Raw genomic sequence first — 13549 nt, 5'->3', positions numbered from 1 at the left:
GGCAGCCCCCCGCCACCCCAGGCCCCCCAACTGTCCCCGGACACGAGGATGCTCCAGCAGCCCCCGGCGAGGAGGACGCCTCCGGGGAGGCCAAGAGGGAGGACCCCCCCACGCCCCTCGGCTCGGCCACCCGCCCCGCCACCCCAGGCCCCCCAACTGTCCCCGGACACGAGGATGCTCCAGCAGCCCCCGGCGAGGAGGACGCCTCCGGGGAGGCCAAGAGGGAGGACCCCCCCACGCCCCTCGGCTCGGCCACCCGCGGGCCCTGGCCGTCCCCCAGTGTCCCCCAGCCCGGGTGGACAGAGCCCGCCGGGTCCCCGAGCTCCGGGCTGCTCCTGGAGCCCTCCGCTGAGCCAGAGCTGGGGGGCCCGGGTGGGTCCCCGCTGCTGGATACCGACAGCGGCAGCGGGGAGGAGCCGGCGCTGGACGAGCGGGAGCTGCTGGCCTGGGTGGGCACCGGCAACGCCAGCGGGCACGGTGAGCTGCGGGCACAGCGAGCTGCGGGCACGGCGAGCTGCGGGCACAGGGAGCTGCGGGCACCGGGGCTGGCGGCCGCGGGGAGAACAGGAGGGTTTGAGGCCGAGGTTTGGGCGGTGTCGCTCCTTTTATCCGAATTTCCTGGCCGGGAGACGATGGGGTGGGAGCGGTGGTAGCACCGCGCCCCCCAGCCTGGCTCAGGGCAGCGCTGCCGCCCCGCAGCGCCGCCGGACCCGTGCCGGAACAACCCGTGCCTGCACGGCGGGACGAGCCGCGCCAACGGCACCGTGTGCGGCTGCAGCTGCGCCCCGGGCTTCACCGGCGAGAACTGCGAGATCGGTGAGTGCCCGGGCACCGCGCGGGGGTGGCACCGCGGCTCCGAGCTCAGCGCCATGCCCCTTCCTCGCTCGCTGGCAGCGGAGGGCTCGGGGGTGGTGGCGGGCGGTGTCGCCGTGCCCGCAGCTCCCGGTGTCCCCGCAGACATCGACGACTGCCTGTCCAGCCCGTGCCAGAACGGCGGCACCTGCATCGACGAGGTCAATTCCTTCGTGTGCCTCTGCCTGCCCAGCTACGGCGGCAGCCGCTGCGAGAAAGGTGGGGACAGCCCCCGGTGTCCCCCCAGCCCGACTGTGTCACGGCGGGGACCCTGCCCAGCCCCCGTGGCTTTGGGTGGGGCTGGAAGGGGACACAAATCCTGCCTGGTGGGTCCCTTGCCGTGCCGCCACTGTCGCCGCGTCCCCGCAGACACGGAGGGCTGTGACCACAACTGGCACAAGTTCCAGGGCCACTGCTACCGCTACTTCGCCCGCCGGCGCTCCTGGGAGGACGCGGAGCGCGACTGTCGCCGCCGGGCCGGGCACCTCACCAGCATCCACTCGCAGGAGGAGCACGCCTTCATCAACGGTGGGCCCCGGGGGTCCCCCGTCCCCCCTCGCCGGGTGCCGCTCGCCTCCTCCGTGCGAGCCGCGGGTGCCTCTCCCCGCAGGCTTCGGCCACGAGAACACCTGGATCGGCCTCAACGACCGCATCGTGGAGCAGGACTTCCAGTGGACAGACAACACCGGCTTGGTGAGGGCTTTGGGGGCTCGGGGGGCTCGGGGTGCGGGGAGGGGGTGCGGAGGGTGTCACCCTCTCCGGTGGTCCCGCAGCAATATGAGAACTGGCGGGAGAACCAGCCCGACAACTTCTTCGCGGGCGGCGAGGACTGCGTGGTGCTCGTGTCCCACGAGATCGGCAAGTGGAACGACGTGCCCTGCAACTACAACCTGCCCTACATCTGCAAGAAAGGCACAGGTAGCGCCCGGCCGGCCTGCCCAGCCTGGCACGGCCTCACCCCGGGCCCCCGGTGTCCCTGGCCACATCCCGCAATCCCTGGTGTCCCCATCCCTCAGGTCCCGGCATCCCTGGCCCCGTCCCACAATACCCAGTGTCCCCATCCCGCAGTTCCCGGCATCCTCATCCCTCAGTCCCTGGTGTCCCCATCCCACAGGTCCCGGTGTCCCCATCCCGCATTCCCCCGTGTCCCCATCCCCATTCCATAATCCCCGGTGTCCCCATCCCACAGGTCCCGGTGTCACTGTCCCCACCCCACAGTCCCCAGACCCCTCCCCATCCCCAGCCAACCTTTCCCAGCCCCTCTCCCGGGCCAACTCCAGCAGTTCTCCCCTAAATCCCCATTTTTCCTCTTTCCCCGCCATCAGTCCTTCCCTCGGCTCTCGGCTTTGTTTAATTTGCTCCCATTAAACCCATTAAATTCCCATTCCTTACCTCTGGAAATTCCATTAACCTCCAGCTGCTCCTCCCCACCCCGCGCGCTAATGACCCCCCAATAAGGCCATTAATTAACCAATTAAACCCTGGGGACAGCTCGTTGCCACCCTGACGGACGATCCTCTCCCAAAGCCACCAGCGGCGTCCCCAGCGACGGGCGGGGGGGCTCCTGGCTGTCCCTTGTCCCCTCCCGGTAACTCCCAGTAACTCCCAGTAACAGGGGGGTGACGGAGCTCTGTGCCCCCCCCCTCCCAGTGCTGTGCGGGCCCCCCCCGGAGGTGCCGAACGCTTTCCCGGTGGGGAAGAGGAAGGAGAAGTACAACATCCACTCCAGCGTGCGCTACCAGTGCCACGAGGGCTTCACCCAGCGCCACGTGCCCACCATCAAGTGCCACAGCACCGGCAAGTGGGACCGGCCCAAAATCCTCTGCACAAAACGTTAGTGGGGCACTCGGGTTAAAGCGGGTGGGCGGGGGTCCGGAAGGCTGAGCTGACCCCCCCACCGCGTGCCCTGCCTTGCCCCCCGTTAGCCAGGCGGTCGCACCGAGCGCGGCGGCACCGGCGGCACCGGCACAGCCACCCGCACCACCAGCACCACCACCACAAACCCCGCAAGGAGCGGCGAAAACACCGCCAGCACCTCCGGCTGGACTGGATGGAGGAGGGCCACTACTTCTAGAGCCGGGCGAGCACAAAGGGGGACGTGGTGGCGTCCCCCGCCCCTGTCCCAGCCCCTCCCCGACCCCCTTTTTTAGCCCCCTTTTGGCTTTAGCTCCTTAGGATGCCCGGCCCCGTAGGGAATAGGATCCGGAGGGGGCGGCTGCGTGTGCGTCCCCAGCCCTCCCTGCATGTCCCACGCTCAGCCCCCCGGCCCGGGCTGGAGCCCCCAGCCCCGCACAGGGACCCCCCCAAGCTGGGCTCTGTCCCTGTCCCCAAATCGGGGGGTGAATCAGGCAGCCCCCCCTGTCCCACCTGGGGTGGCTCTGGTTTTTTAGCAGCCCCCCCTCCCCATTTCCCTGCCCCAGCACCCCGGGGCGTCCCCGCGGTGGGCACGGGGTGGGGCGGGGGGGGAACACGGTGGCTGCGGGGCCACTGTCCCGCCCCGCGCCTGCTTTGGGGGTGCTCGGTTTGGTTCTGTCCCCTTTCCGTTCGTTTCGGGTCCCCGTTGGAGTTGGCGTGCGTGTGTGTGTGTGTACGGCGCTTTCCGATCTCTGCTGTTTGCGACGTGACTGCCGTGTCCCCACCCCCTCCCCGACCCCCTCCTGACGCCCCCTCCCCATTTCTGACTCTGCCTTTCTGTACTGCTGGACATTTTAATAAATTTTTTTAACAGTTGAGCGACCCCCCTCCCTTTCCTGGGGACCTTGGGACGTGTCCCCTGCCCCGCGCCGCTCCCCAGCTGCCTCCTCTCACCGCCCCCCCTCCATTCCGAGCAGCCCCAAACTGTCCCCCAGGGTCCCCCGTGCCACATCCGCCACCTGCTCCCGGTGGTGGCCGTCACCTGTGTCCTTGTCCCCCGCCAGCGCGGCCGCGGCGTCCCCCTGGAGATAGGGAGACGCCAATGGATTCTTTGGGATGATTCCTGCCTAAAACATCCTCCATCATCCGCCCCTGAGGCTCCCCCGGCCCCCCTGTCACCCACGGCCCCGCTGTCCCCGCCCAGGGCTGTGGCAGATATTTATTTCCAGTCATTAAAGATGATTTACGGGCTGTGCTCCGAATCCGGGGGTCCCATCCGTGCCGTGCCACCCCCGCCGTGCCCCCGGCTCGCTGCCAACCCTGTGACACCGCGGGGTGGCTCCGCTGCCGCTCCTTGGACCCAGCGCCGATCGATCCCAGGGCTGCGATGTCCCGGGTGAGCCGGGAACGGCCCCGAGCCCCGATCGATCCCAGGGCTGGGATGTCCTGGGCCAGCCGGGAACGGCCCCGAGTTTCGATCCATCCCAGGGCTGCGATGTCCCGGGTGAGCCGGGAACGGCCCCGAGCCCCCCCGGGCTGCCCCAAGGATACAGCGGAGCCGCGCTCAGCTCTCCAAAGCGGCCGAAGCTTTTATTTCATCTACGTCCAGGGCTGCCAAAGCCTGCGGCCGGTGCCCGGCCGGGTGGGCACAGCGGCCGCTGCCCCCCGGCCCCTCCCCGCTCCGGCCCCTGCCAAGCCAAGCGGGAGCTGCCCCGGGGGGCTGCGGGACCCCCCGGCTGCCGAGGCACGAAGCCAAACCCGGTGCCCCCAGTCCTTGCCCAGCGCCACGGGGGGATTTTGGGGGGGTCTTGCGGCACCTCCCGGGGGCGGTCAGCGCGGCGACGCGGTGAGGATGAGGAGGGCGGGGGGCTCTGCGGCGCTTTAGCTCATGCAACAGGCGCGTCGAGAAGCGAGAGCTGCGAGGAGCGGGGGGCCAGCCCCGGGTGGGGGGCGCAGGCTCCTGGCTGGGCTCACCAAACCCGTCCCCTCCCGCTGCCCCGGTGTCCCCAAGCGCCACCGAGGGCCGCCAGCCCGCGCCGCTGCCACCTCTCCGTCCCTCGGCAGGGGCTGCCCGCAGCTCCCCGCACCGCGCGGGGCTCGGGGGGGTGGGGGGTGATGAAGGGGAGACCCCAAACCAAACCCGGCGGTGCTGCCGGACCACCCCGAGCCTCACACGCGTTTGGGGACCCCCGCGGCCACCACGGGCGGGGCTTCCCCGGCTTTTTTGAAGCAGTACACGCCGAAGAGCTTGTACTTCTTGTCGGGGAAGCCGAGGTTGCGCACGCCGGGCTCGCGGCCGCCGCAGCGGGCGCGGGGGTTGACGATGGGGTAGCGGATGCTGCCGTCCTCCAGCCAGCCCGCCTCGCAGCGGTCCAGCAGCTGCAGCTTCCAGGCCGCGTACAGCTGGCCCACCTTGGCCACGGCCGCGCCGTTGTTCTTGCACGCCTGCACGGCCTCCGGGTAGCTGAGCTTGCGGAAGGTTTTCAGGAAATAAACTTTGCCTGGGAAAAGGGGCGATAAAGGGGAGGGAGCGTCCTCGGTGCCTCGGGGTGGGTGCTCCCCAAAACCCCCGCTCTGGAGCACCCCACGAGGCGTTTTTTTGGGGATGGATGGAAGGCCTGGGGAGCCCCCAAAAGGTTTTGGGGAGGTTGGAGAAGCTGGGGGGTGTCAGCACTGTGGAGCCCCCAAAAGGTTTTGGGGGCTGGAGGTGATGGAAGTCATGTGGAGCGTCCAAAACATTTCCTTAAACAAAAGAGGTTTTCGCTAAAATAAATAAATTAAAAAAAAAAAAAAGGATGAAAAAGAAGAGATTTTGGCTAAAACCAAGAGGTTTTGGGTTAAAAAAACAAAGAGGGTTTGGCTTAGAAAGGTTTTATATATATATATAAAAATTGGATTAAAAAGAAATATGTTTCGGCTAAAACCAAGAGGGTTTGGGTTAAAAAAAGAGGTTTTGACTAATAAAGAAGAGGCTTTGGATTAAAAAAAAGAGGGTTTGGATTTCAAAAAAAAAAAAGAGGTTTTGGATAAGAAAGAGGAGATTTTGGCTTAAAAAAAAAAAAGGACTGGCTTTAAATAAAAAGAAAAAAAATTGCTTAAACTCAGTGTTCCAACCCCAGCAGCGCTTCACTCCCCCTCCCACCACCCCGAGGAGCACGGGGACTCTCCGTGCCTCAGTTTCCCCTCACCGTTGAGGTTGGAGGTGAAGCAGAAGGCGTCGTAGTGCTCGCTCTCCTTGTGGCGGTAGCCGTAGTTGCGGACGCCCACGGGGGTGTCCTTGCGGCCGCACTGCTCGCGGGGCCGGGAGATCGGGTACTGCACGGAGCCGTCCTGCAGCCAGCCCGCGTTGCACCAGTCCAGCCCCTCCAGCCAGGCCTGGTGCAACTGGTCGTGCGAGGCCAGGATCCCGTCCTGCTGCAGGCACGCCTGCTGCGCCTCGTGGAAATTCAGCGTGTAGCGCCCCAGGCGAGGGTGGTACGGGAAAATCACCCCTGGTAAGGAGGGATTGGGGTTTGGGGTCGGTGAGGCGGTTTGGAGGGTGAGGAGGGGGTTTTTGGTTGGGTGAATGGCCTGGGAAATTCTGCTCGTGGTTCCTCTGCGAGGGGGTTTGGGAGTTCTGGGAAACCCTGACTCCAGGAGATTCTGCTCTGGGGTTTGGGAAAACGTGGGAGAATCGCCTGGAAAATCCCATTCATTGTCCCTCTGCAAGGAGCTCTGGGAGATCCGAGTTTTGGGACTACAGGGAACGCCAAACTCCAGGAGATTCTGCCCTGGAGTTGGGGAAAATGGGAATTCCCGTTGGCAGAATCGCCCGGAAAATCTCTCGCATTGTCTCTCTGCAAGGAGTTTTGGGAGTTCTGGGTTTTGGGACTGCAGGGAACCCCAAACTCCAGGAGATTCTGCCCTGGAATTTGGGAGCATCGCTGGTGCCTGCATGGGGTCCAGCCGAGTCCTGGCACCCTCAAACTGCGCCCTCCGAGCTCCCAAAAAATCTGTTTCCCCCATTCCCACCCCCAAACTGCATCCCCCAACCCCTAAAAAGACGTTTCCCCCTTCCCCAACATCCCAGCACTGCCACCCCTGTCCCCGCTGCTTTCCGAGCCCCTGCCGCCCCCAAACTGCGCCCTCTGAACCCCTAAAGAAGGTTTTACCCCCTCTACCACCTCCTGAACCCCTAAAGAATCATTTCCCCTCTGCCACTCCCCTGTCCCCGCTGCTTTCTGAGCCCCCAAACTGCGCCCTCTGAACCCCTAAAAAGGCGTTTCCCGCTTTCCCAACATCCCAGCACTGCCACATCCCAGTCTCCGGTGCTTCCCATCCCCAAACTGCGCCCTCCGAACCCCTAAAAAAGCATTTACCACCTCCTGACCCCCAAAATAATCATTTTCCCTCTGCCACCCCCTGTCCCCGCCGCTTTCCGAGCCCTCACCCCGCAACCTCTACGAGCCACCACCGCAGACCCTCTCCACCAACAAAACCCCCCGACAACCCCACAGCCCACACCACCTGCACACCCCGGCAATGCCACCCCGGGAAGGTCCCAAAGCACCTTCCAGGTCCAGCTTGACCACGCCGGTGTCGTCCTCGAGCTCGTTGGTCACCTCGCACTCGTAGCGCCCGTAGTCCTGCAGGGTGACGTTGCGGATGATGAGGGACGCGTCGCCCACCCCGTCCTCCTGCAGGGCCGTGCGACCCCGGTAGGGCCCGAACGCCCTGCGGGCTTTGCCCAGAGCCACGAACACGTCCACGAAATCCATGGGCTCCGTCACTTTGGTCCACTTGAGGCGGATCTCGGCCGGGTCGTGCGCGGAGATGTCGTAGTGGTAGCGGCAGGGCAGGATGATGGTGCCGCCGCGGTGTGTCACCACCTTGCCCGGAGCTGTCTGCACCACCACGGCGCCGCTGTCACCCTCTGGGGGGGGACACGGGGTCAGGGAGGGGGCTGTCACCGCGCCGGGGCTGGCACAGGGGAGGGGCCAAGTGGCGGAGAGGGATGGGAGAGTTTTTTGGGTGGAGTTGTGCTCTTTTAGGGGCAAGGAAGGATGGGGATGTGGGGTCACGCTTTGGGGGGAATTCCTCTGTTTTGGGGGAAAAGGAGCATCGGGATGTGGGAACATCTTTTGGGTTGAGTTCTCCTTTTTATGGGGTAAAGGAGGATGGGGATGTGGGGACATACTTATGGGGGAATTCCCTGCTTTTAGGGGCAAAGCAGGGTGGGGATGTGGGGTCACACTTTGGGTGCAATTCTCCTTTTTTCCAGCCCTCAGGAGCGCTCGGGATAACCCCTGGGATAACCCCAGGACAGTTCCCGCAGGGCTGGGGGGACACGGGGGACACATCAGAGCCCTGGCTTTGCTTTGATGGCACTAAACCCAACACCCCAAAGGCTGCAGGCGCTCCCAAACCCATCCGAAACCCACCCCAGACCCCGCCGGTCCCCGGCCCCACTCACCCATCACATGAACCACCTTCTTCCTGCCGCGGGCGTTGGGCAGCGCCTCGGGGGCCGCCAAGGCTGCGAGGAGCAGCAGCGCAGCGGGGCCGGCGGCCCAGGGGCTTTGGGGACGCATCTGGGGGGCGACAGCAGCGCCCTGAGCACCCCCAAACCCCCCGCGCCCGAGGGGATCCCCCGCTCTGCCCCCCAGGAGTGCCCAGCCCGAGGGGTGCCCGCACGGCTGCCACCCACCCTGTGCGGGGGTCGGGCGGGGCTGGGTCGGTCGCTGAGCCCCCCCCAGGGCGCCCCCCAGCCCCGCAGGGACCCCCCGACCCCGGCGCTGAGCTCGGCGTGCCCCGGGGCTTCCAGGCGGGGTGAAAATCCCGCGGCAGCCGCAGCGGGCCGGATCTCCCGAGTTATTTATGGCACCGCTGGAAACGGAACTGATGGGCACGGAGCGGGCAGCGGTGCCCCCCGAGACCCCTCGGCCGCGCCCCCTCCCCGGGGACAGCGCGGAGGGGCCGCGGGAGGAGCCTCCCCCTCCTCGGGGGGCTGCGAGGCTGAGCCCCGCGCTCTGTGGGTGCCCCAAATGCCAGCCTGGCCCTGGCTCTGCCCCCCTGGATGGGGGCAGGGCAGAGCGGCGGCCTCCCGGGGGTCCCGCTGCCCCATCGGGGGGCAGGGGGAGGTGGGCAGCCCCCCCGGTGGTCCCGGCGCCGTGTCCGGGGGCTCGGGGAGCTGGGCAGCCGCTGCCCGGGCTCGGGGTCCGCTCGGGAGGCACAAAAAGCGGGGCAGCCCCCCCGGGGGTCCCGGTGCCCGATCGGGGGGCGGGGGGAGGCGCAGCCCCTCCCGGTGGTGCCGGTGCCAAGCCCGGGCTGAGGGCGAGCAGGCAGCCCCGGTGCCCGGTGCGCGGGCAAATGGAGCGGGGCACCCCCCCCACGGGGGTCCCGGTGCCCGGTGGGGGCAGGGGGAGCGGGAAACCCCCCCCGGGCGTTCCCGTGGCGGGTGCGGGACAAGGAGGAGCGGGGCAGCCCCGCGGGGTCCTGGTGCCGCTCGGGGCAGCGGCTGCGGCGGTGGCGGCGCTCGGGGCCCGGTGCGGTGTTGCAGTGCGGGACACTGCGGCGGCAGCCCCGGGGCTGCGGGACTCCGGTGCCCGGGCGGGGACAGCGCAGCGCGGGGGGAGCCCCGCTTCTGCCGCCGCCGCCACGCAGCCAGCGACCCCCGCCCGCCGCGTCCCTCCCGCTCCCGGGGGTCCCGTGCCGGTGCCCCGCGCCCGCCCCGCAGCGAGGGAGCGGCGGCCGCAGCCCCGCACTCACCGTGTGCCCGGTGCCGGCCCGCGGGAGGGGCCCGCCGGTGTCGCCGGTACCTCCTCCGGTACCTCCTCCGGTACCTCCTCCGGTACCTCCGCCGGTGCCGCCGCTGCGGCTCCGCGCAGAGGGCGACACCGGGAGCTCGGCCCGGCCCTGCCCCGGTGCCGGCGCTGCGCAGGACCGGCGTCTCGCCAAGGTCACCGGCCCGCCCGGTGCGCCCCGGAGCCCCCCGGCACCGCCGGGACCCGCGGGCCGGGCTGCGCGCGGGGAACGCGCGGGGCACGGGGAAGTGGATCCGGTAAATCCCCGCCGCGGGCACCGCAAGGGCGGCTGTGCCCACCCAGCTCCAGCCCAGGCACCCACCTGGCGGGTGCCACCCCAAAAACCCCGGTACCACACCCCGCCCTGTGCCCACCCCCCAAAATCCCACACCCACCCGGCGGGTGCCACCCCCAAATCCCGGTGCCACCTCCCGCCCTGTGCCCACCCCCCAAAAACCCCGGTGTCACCCCCGGAATCTCACCCCACACCCCGCGGGCACCCTGGCACCCGCAGGGACGCGCGGGGAACGCGCGGGGCACGGGGAACGCGCGGGGCACGGGGAAGCGGATCCGGTAAATCCCCGCCGCGGGCACCGCAAGGGCGGCTGTGCCCACCCAGCTCCAGCCCAGGCACCCACCTGGCGGGTGCCACCCCAAAAACCCCGGTACCACCCCCCGCCCTGTGCCCACCCCCCAAAATCCCACACCCACCCGGCGGGTGCCACCCCCAAATCCCGGTGCCACCTCCCGCCCTGTGCCCACCCCCCAAAAACCCCGGTGTCACCCCCGGAATCTCACCCCACACCCCGCGGGCACCCTGGCACCCGCAGGGACCCCCGGCCCAGCCCGTGCCCCGGGGGGCGCCGCTCCTGCCCCGGGGTCCCCGCCTGCCCCGGGGGGACCGCGCTGGGCACAGCGGGCACACAGCGGGCTCGGAGCGAGCCTCGGCTCCTTTATTTTGTCACCAACGTTCCCTTGGTGCTGTCGCCTCGCCCGAGCCCTCCCAGCCCGAGCCGGGGCACCGGGACGGGACCGGGACGGGACCGGGACCCCCCGGGAGGGAGCGCGGCTCCTGCGGCCACACACGGGCAGGGCTGTGACCGCAGCGATGTCCCGGCGGAGCTTTTGGGGGACATCCCCACAGCTTTGGGGGGACCGGAGCATCCCTGGGGACATCCCTGGGGACACCTCTGGGGACACCTCTGGGGACACCCCTGGGGACACCTCTGGGGACACCTCTGGGGACACTTCTGGGGACACTCCTGGAGACAATTCTGGGGACACCCCTGGGGACACCTCTGGGGACATCCCTGGGGACACCCCTGGGGACACCTCTGGGGACACCTCTGGGGACACCTCGGCTCCCAGCGCTCGGAGTGGGGCGGGATCCCCCGGGGTGGTGACAGCAGCTCCGGGGAGGTGACAGCAGCCCCGGGGTGGGGACAGCAGCCCCGGGGAGGTGACAGCAGCAGCTGGGAGGTGACAGCAGTCCCGGGGCACCGTCAGGACCCGTCACTGGTACTTTTTGGCGCGGGCCAGGCCCGGGCCGGCCCGGGGCAGGAAGAAGGCCGGGGAGCGCAGGCAGCGCAGCGCCAGCAGCTGCGGGCCCAGCGCGTACAGGACGTTGGAGAGAAGGAAAGTCCAGAGCACCTCCTCGGGGGTCTGGTACGGGAACGGCGTGCGGGAGTGCAGCGAGGAGCCCAGGTGAGCGAACTGAGCCTGCGGACAGCGGGGTGGGGCGGGGGCGTGACAGGGGAGCGGCCCCAAAAAGGGCGAACCCCCCGGGCCAAAGGGTGCAAAGCCCTGCGCTAAAAGGTGCAGCCCCCAGGCACAAAGAATCCCTAAAAGGTGCAGAATTCCGAGCCTGAAATGTGCAAAAATCCCGGCATCTAAGGGTGCAGACCCTTGGACCTCAAAGGTGTGAAACCCTGGTCCTAAAAGGTGCAAACCCCCAGTCCTAAAAGGTGCAAAACCCCGGTCCTAAAAGGTGCAAACCCCTGGTCCTAAAATGTGCAAACCCCTGGTCCTACAAGCACCCTGTCCCCCGCCGGTACCTCCTCCGGTACCTCCTCCGGTAAGGTGCAAAACCCTGGTCCTAAAAGGTGCAAAACCCCAGTCCTAAAATGTGCAAACCCCTGGTCCTAAAAGGTGCAAACCCCCGGTGCTAAAAGGTGCAAAACCCCGGTCCTAAAAGGTGCAAAGGCCCAGCCTCAGAGGGGTTTTTGGCTCCAGCCCATCCTATCTATGGCCCTGCGTCTCTCTCCGTCCTATTTCTGTCCCACTAATCCCGGGTTCTGTCCAAATCCACCGAGGCCGAGGCAATTATCAGCCAGCCAAGCTGCTCCACTTGCAGCTGCGGCTGTGGCTCTGTCCCCCAAAACCGGGATCTGCCCCCCAAAACTGGGATTTACCACCTAAAACCGGGATCTGCCCCCCAAAACTGGGATTTACCACCTAAAACCGGGATCTGCCCCCCAAGCCCGGGATCTTCCCCCCAAACCTGGGATTTACCTCTCAGAACTGAGATCTGCCCCTCAAAAGTGGGATGTGCCCCCCAATTCTGGGATTTAGCACCCAAAACTGGGATCTGCCCCCCAAAACCGAGGCCAAAGCTTTATCAATTCCTGGCTGGGATTTCCCCCAGATCCCAGGATTTCAGAGCCGCATGGCTTGGGATGTTCTCCCCAAATCCCGGGACTTTGGGGCCATCCTGTTTGGGATTTTCCCCCCAGATCCCGGGATTTCAGGACTACCCCGTTTGGGATTTTTCCCCCAAATCCCGGATTTTGAGACCACCCGGTTTGGGATTTTTTCCCCCCAAATCCCAGGATTTTGAGGCTACCTTGTTTGGGATTCTTCCCTCAGATCCCGGGATTTCAGGACGGCTCATTTTGGGATTTTTCCCCCAAATCCCGGCATTTTGGGGCTGCCCAGTTTGGGGTTTTTTCCCCCCCAAATCCCAGGATTTTGAGGCCATCCCGTGTGGGATTTTTTCCCCCAAAATCCCAGGATTTTGAGGCCGTCCCATGTGGGATTTTCCCCCCCAAATCCCAGGATTTTGAGGCTGCCATTTTGGGATTTTTTTTTTCCCCAAATCCCAGGATTTTGGGGCTGTCCCGTGTGGGATTTCCCCCCCCAAAATCCCGGATTTTTGGCCGCCCACCTGCGCCACTCCGCCGGCGAACACCAGGCTCCAGTCGGGCAGCCAGGAGCAGCCGGGCAGGGCCAGCCCGTAGATGGCGAGGAAGAGGAAGGGCAGCAGGTAGAACAGGTAGATCAGCATCTGAGGGACACCCGGACTGTCACCCCTGCTGGCTCTGGTGGCACCTGGAGGGGGGGTCCGGCCCCTCCCGTGCTGTGCCCCCCCCTCACCTGCACTTTGGGGTAGCCCACGGGGTCGCGCAGGTAGGGCTCGTGCAGGTAGGTGTAGTCAAAGCAGGAGTCGGCCGGGCAGTCCAGGACCACCTGGGGGGGCACAGGTGGGCGAGGGCAGGGGACCCTCCCCGGGACCCCCAAAACCCTCCCCAGGACCCCCAAAACCCTCCCGGGGACCCCCGAGATCCTTCCTGGGATGCCTGAGATCCTCCAGGACATCCAAAACCCTCCCCGGGACCCCCAGAATTCTCCCCAGGATCTCTGAGATCCTCCCCGGGACCCCCAAAACCCTGCCCGGGACCCCCGAGGTCCTCCAGGACACCCAAAACCCTCCCGGGGATCCTTGAGACCCTCCAGGACCACTCCACGCCCCTCCAAAACCTCCCGAGACCCCCAAGGACACCCCCCAAAGCCCCTCCAAGAGCCCCCTGAGCCCCTCCAGGATCACCCCAAGCCCTTCCAGGATCACCCTGAGCCCCTCCAGGACCCCCCAGGATGATCTCGAGACCCCCCAGCACCCCCAAAATCCCCACCAAGAGCCTCCCGAGCCCTTCCAGGACAACCCTGACCCCCTCCAGGACCCCAGACTCCCCCAGGATGATCTCGAGACCCCCCAGCACCCCCAAAATCCCCACCAAGAGCCTCCCGAGCCCTTCCAGGACAACCCTGACCCCCTCCAGGACCCC

General features: G+C 66.9%; 3 protein-coding genes across 4 annotated transcripts in view; 1 reads left to right on the top strand and 2 right to left on the bottom strand.

Annotated features, from left to right (window-relative positions):
- NCAN (neurocan) overlaps nucleotides 1-3428 on the top strand; it is a 14009-nt gene extending 10581 nt beyond the window's left edge. The window contains exons 8-15 of the mRNA XM_041471095.1: nucleotides 148-477; nucleotides 700-816; nucleotides 958-1071; nucleotides 1222-1380; nucleotides 1463-1545; nucleotides 1626-1770; nucleotides 2503-2685; nucleotides 2782-3428. Coding sequence (XP_041327029.1) covers nucleotides 148-477; nucleotides 700-816; nucleotides 958-1071; nucleotides 1222-1380; nucleotides 1463-1545; nucleotides 1626-1770; nucleotides 2503-2685; nucleotides 2782-3002 — 1352 coding nt within the window. The 3' untranslated portion in view covers nucleotides 3003-3428. The remainder of the gene's footprint in view (nucleotides 1-147; nucleotides 478-699; nucleotides 817-957; nucleotides 1072-1221; nucleotides 1381-1462; nucleotides 1546-1625; nucleotides 1771-2502; nucleotides 2686-2781) is intronic.
- An 865-nt stretch (nucleotides 3429-4293) lies between these two features.
- On the bottom strand, nucleotides 4294-9550 carry HAPLN4 (hyaluronan and proteoglycan link protein 4). The gene is made up of 5 exons (XM_041471070.1): nucleotides 9454-9550; nucleotides 8159-8276; nucleotides 7256-7618; nucleotides 5895-6197; nucleotides 4294-5207 (listed from the first exon to the last, which is right to left on the bottom strand). Exons 2-5 carry the CDS (start codon nucleotides 8274-8276, stop codon nucleotides 4876-4878), a joined length of 1116 nt encoding a protein of 371 aa, XP_041327004.1. The 5' UTR covers nucleotides 9454-9550; the 3' UTR covers nucleotides 4294-4875.
- Nucleotides 9551-10999: 1449 nt separating this feature from the next.
- Nucleotides 11000-13549, bottom strand: part of TM6SF2 (transmembrane 6 superfamily member 2) — a 9703-nt gene continuing 7153 nt past the window's right edge. For both annotated transcript variants that reach the window (XM_041471076.1, XM_041471074.1), the window contains exons 8-10: nucleotides 12861-12953; nucleotides 12652-12771; nucleotides 11000-11207 (exon numbers count right to left, since the gene is read on the bottom strand). In XM_041471076.1, coding sequence (XP_041327010.1) covers nucleotides 11001-11207; nucleotides 12652-12771; nucleotides 12861-12953 — 420 coding nt within the window. In that variant the 3' untranslated portion in view covers nucleotide 11000. The remainder of the gene's footprint in view (nucleotides 11208-12651; nucleotides 12772-12860; nucleotides 12954-13549) is intronic.

The sequence above is a fragment of the Pyrgilauda ruficollis genome, unplaced genomic scaffold (assembly GCF_017590135.1).
Source record: "Pyrgilauda ruficollis isolate IOZ18807 unplaced genomic scaffold, ASM1759013v1 scaffold255, whole genome shotgun sequence".
In the NCBI taxonomy this organism is placed as follows: Eukaryota; Metazoa; Chordata; class Aves; order Passeriformes; family Passeridae; genus Pyrgilauda; species Pyrgilauda ruficollis.
Note: the sequence above shows the minus strand (reverse complement) of the source record. Positions and strands in the feature narration are given on the sequence as shown.

What these genes read in the sequence shown, in the direction of transcription:
- HAPLN4 (XM_041471070.1), bottom strand. Translation starts at nt 8,276, where the DNA reads ATGCGTCCCCAAAGCCCCTGGGCCGCCGGCCCCGCTGCGCTGCTGCTC. An exon ending in GAAGGTGGTTCATGTGATGG is followed by an intron (nt 7,619 to 8,158) that starts GTGAGTGGGGCC and finishes GTCCCCCCCCAG; the next exon opens with AGGGTGACAGCGGCGCCGTG. An exon ending in CTTCACCTCCAACCTCAACG is followed by an intron (nt 5,208 to 5,894) that starts GTGAGGGGAAAC and finishes CCCTTTTCCCAG; the next exon opens with GCAAAGTTTATTTCCTGAAA.